The following is a 3657-nucleotide window of genomic DNA, read 5'->3' on the forward strand; positions in this document are numbered from 1 at the left end:
ACACTACGTGCCCCATTCACCCTTTTCTCACACATTCACATCAGTGATGGCAAAGCCCATCGAACAGAAACTAATACATTCATACACATTCACACACCGATGAACAGCATCAAGAGCAATTTGGGGTTCAATATCTTGCTCAAGGATACTACGACCTGCTCTGTCTCTGCGCCACAGCCGCCCCTGAGCAAAGCATATTAAGATCATAAACTAACAACTTCCTTAAAAGGTTTTTAATTAGGGGGTTGGTAAGGGGCAACTTTATATGGCCTGTTGCTTGTAGAGTGTTGCAAAATAACACATATGCTATTAATATACTTGCAACTAGTTCATGTTGAAGATGTGTTACACAGTAAAAGCTTTATACAGTGTCAGGATACATTTGCAGTACATACAGCAGAGCAGTTGAGTGCTCATTCAGTCCTGAATTTTAGCCACACGCAGGTCAGAAGAGAGTAAAATGAAAGCAGAGAATATCTGTGTTTACTCTGCGGATACATCTGTATGGACAAACACTGAGAAAATGTGCGTTCAAGGCCAGACAGTCTCTCTCAAAAGCTGCTCACATACTGAGATTGTAATTTCTTCTGCCTAGTTCCCCACATTAGCATCACAAAGACACAGGTTTGGCCCCTTTTTCCAGCTTCATCATTAGCAGTCCCAACAGCAGCAAGGGGACGCAGACCAAACTCCAAATAAAAAAGTCACTCTTTTTAAGATGTTCCAAAATATTCACTTTAGCCAAACTTACATAACATGGTCATTTTTTTTCTTTGCTGCATAATTAAGTCTATATTTGACTGGGGAAGTTATATTATTTTACTGCAGCTTCTAAAGATGGGGTGACATAGTTATTTCCAAATATTTAATTTAGGCAGGGTTGAAGCCTTTATCGTAACTGTTGAGTATTAAGTTAAGTATCTTTTTCTTTTAATCATATGATATGATATCATATCATATCATATCATATCATATAATCATTACCAAATATAGAAGGCTATTTCTGGATCACTGTAAGAGCCCAATTCCCTGTCCCATGGTACTTGATAAAGATTTAAAGGATATGTGCCCTCTTTCTGACCCCACCGTCAGTTTATTTGTCTTACTGAAAGGTTATAGAGAGAAATTTATAGAAAATTATGATTTGGTTGAGTTGGAAAAAAAAAGGTCAATCACAATATAAGCACATCCTTACATGGTTGGCCTCGGGTGGTGGCTACACAGGTAGTTTGGTTTTATTTGTTCTGATATAATGTTTGAATTAGTTTAAATGGAATTTAACTTATGTTCATTTATGTTCATTTTAAAAATTCAGATCGGTAGTGGGGAAACTTTTTCTGGAAATAGATGACATCAACAGATGTCGCCGTGAACGGTTTTCATTGGAATTAGAAAGCAAAATCCCTGTAAAAACAATGTGACACGTGGATTATACCGAGTTACAGGGACAAATAAATAAAAATATGCAGTTACATTTAAAACTGTCCATTGTAGTACAGTAGGTTGGCAGGAGAAATCTGAGACATATATTATTTTAAACCTGGGCAAATAAAGCCGAAATGGCTGGTAATAATATTTCCAGTTGCAACCAATCAATCATGTGTAGATTTTCTGCCTACCCCCTCTCAAAATAAGTCAATTAAAAAAAAAGAAACAAAAAAATTATATAGCAAGAAAGGATTAAATGAGGCAAACTCGAATATATATATACAACATATCCAATTTTACTATACTTGTAACAACGTTAGTTTATCTATTATATAAACCAATTAATCATTTAGTCTATGAAGTGTCCAAAAATAGTGAAAAATGCCCATCACAAGTTCTGAGAGCACGGGGAGATGTCTTTAGATGTCTTGTTTTTTCAGTCCGAAACCCAAAGATATTCCATTTACAAGGACACAAAACACAGAAAACAGCTCATTCTCACATATAAGACACTAGAACCGGCACATAAACGACTAAATTATAAATAATCAAAATTGTTGCACATACATTTCTCTCAAGCAACTAATAGATTAATTATTCGTACTCCAAAATGAGAAACACGTGACAGTACATGACTCTTATGAAACGACTGATTAAGTATTAGGAGTTACTTTGAATGATGATGTAATAATAAATGAATGAACGAACGAATGAATGAATGAACTAAACATTTAATTAACCTTTTATTAAGATGTATTGAGTTTTAGAAGGAAATACTAAAAGAGAAGAAGTTAAAGAATTTTGTGAATATCTTTAAAGTGATTTTCAAAACCAAACTGTCCCACTGACATGTGTTTCTCTTGTGTACGGACAAAGGTGTCAGTCAGGGGCGCTCTTACCTGTAGCTGGATGTCTCCTCAAATATTTTCTCCCGTCCCTCTTTAAACAGCAGCACAGCTCTGTCTGTCTTATCCAGCAGGTTTCTGACATGGACCCTCAGGTACTTGGCCTCGTCTCCCCGGGGATCCTGGCCACCTGTCACCCTGGAGCCTCTGTAGGGCTCCCAAACTTGCTTGAGCAGTGTTGTCGTCTCAGATACAAGGTCTGGTAGGTATGGTGGACTGTTCCTCAGGCCCAGCCGGGGGTTAGTGCACAGCTCGTGGAGCTTATCCAGTCTTTTGAGGGCCTTGTCCACCAGCCGTCGGTCTCCAGTGGTAGGGGCCTGGGAGGCTCCTGAATCTGCTGCTGCCATAACTTTGCTGTTGTGTGTTTGAAAGTGATGTGAATCAAAAACAACCTTAAATGTCAGTCTGTCTGTGTGTGGGGGGTGTGACAATAGATAATAATGATCTTATTGTTTATGAGCGGAAATAGGAGCAGCTACTCATACTGGCTCGAGTGCTTAAGCTGGCATTTATTGTCCGTAAAATGATTTTTGTGAGTTCCCAACTTCACCTGAAAAGTACACATTTTAGCCTCAACAGCATTACATTATCTAACAATGGAGGGTAAGTTCAATTATGAAATTCTAATAAGACACTTAAAGCTACGTATTTCCTCAGAAAAACAGCCAATCCTGTCTGATTGTAGCTTCTCACTGCTCTGTCAGATCTTCAGAAAGATACAAAGAAATACAACATGTTATACAAAGACTTTTTAAAAAAAGGTTTACACAACAGCAGCAATACAACACATGAGGCCAGCCACGATGAAGAATGAACTAAAAACAAAGAAAAGGAGGGTTTGACACTTGCACTCAAACCTTGAAACAGTTTCAACTTTTACCACCCCACTCCTTTCCCTCCTAACTCTCTCCACCCCTACACATTCAGCCTTACTTGCACACTATCTGTCATGCTTACCAATATTCATATGGACATCTCAGCAGCACAGCAGTCCTACATTGTCAGGGTCAACAGAGCTGAAGCATCTACTCACAGCACAGCGGAAACATGTCACATGTCATTGGCTGAAATGTTGCTGCTGCTTCTTTCTCACTCTTGCTCTCTCTCTCTCTTCTTGGTGCACCCTTTGATTGGTTTCCTGGTTGAAGCCAGCTAAACAGGTTTGTATTCTTTGCTCTATTGCTCAGGCAGACAAGCAAAGAGAGAAAGAGAGAGAGAGAGATGGGAGGGAAGAAGACAGAGAGGTGTGGACTCAAAACCAAACGTTTACTAAGAATGAAAGCAGTGAGCATAACCTAGTACTATAGGTAAAATACTTAGTAAC

General features: G+C 38.6%; 1 protein-coding gene across 3 annotated transcripts in view; it reads right to left on the minus strand.

The window, feature by feature from the left end:
* cblc (Cbl proto-oncogene C, E3 ubiquitin protein ligase) overlaps positions 1-3452 on the minus strand; it is a 15670-nt gene extending 12218 nt beyond the window's left edge. The window contains exons 1-2 of one of the 3 annotated variants that reach the window (XM_035673255.1): positions 3291-3452; positions 2328-2687 (exon numbers count right to left, since the gene is read on the minus strand). In XM_035673255.1, coding sequence (XP_035529148.1) covers positions 2328-2680 — 353 coding nt within the window. In that variant the 5' untranslated portion in view covers positions 2681-2687; positions 3291-3452. Of the gene's footprint in view, positions 1-2327 lie in introns of all 3 variants that reach the window. The other 2 variants (XM_035673256.1, XM_035673254.1) reach the window with 2 other exon arrangements.
* Positions 3453-3657: the final 205 nt, after the last annotated feature.

This window comes from Morone saxatilis, unplaced genomic scaffold (genome assembly GCF_004916995.1).
Source record: "Morone saxatilis isolate NCDOM2014 unplaced genomic scaffold, NCSU_SB_2.0 Contig24, whole genome shotgun sequence".
Classification (NCBI taxonomy): domain Eukaryota; kingdom Metazoa; phylum Chordata; class Actinopteri; family Moronidae; genus Morone; species Morone saxatilis.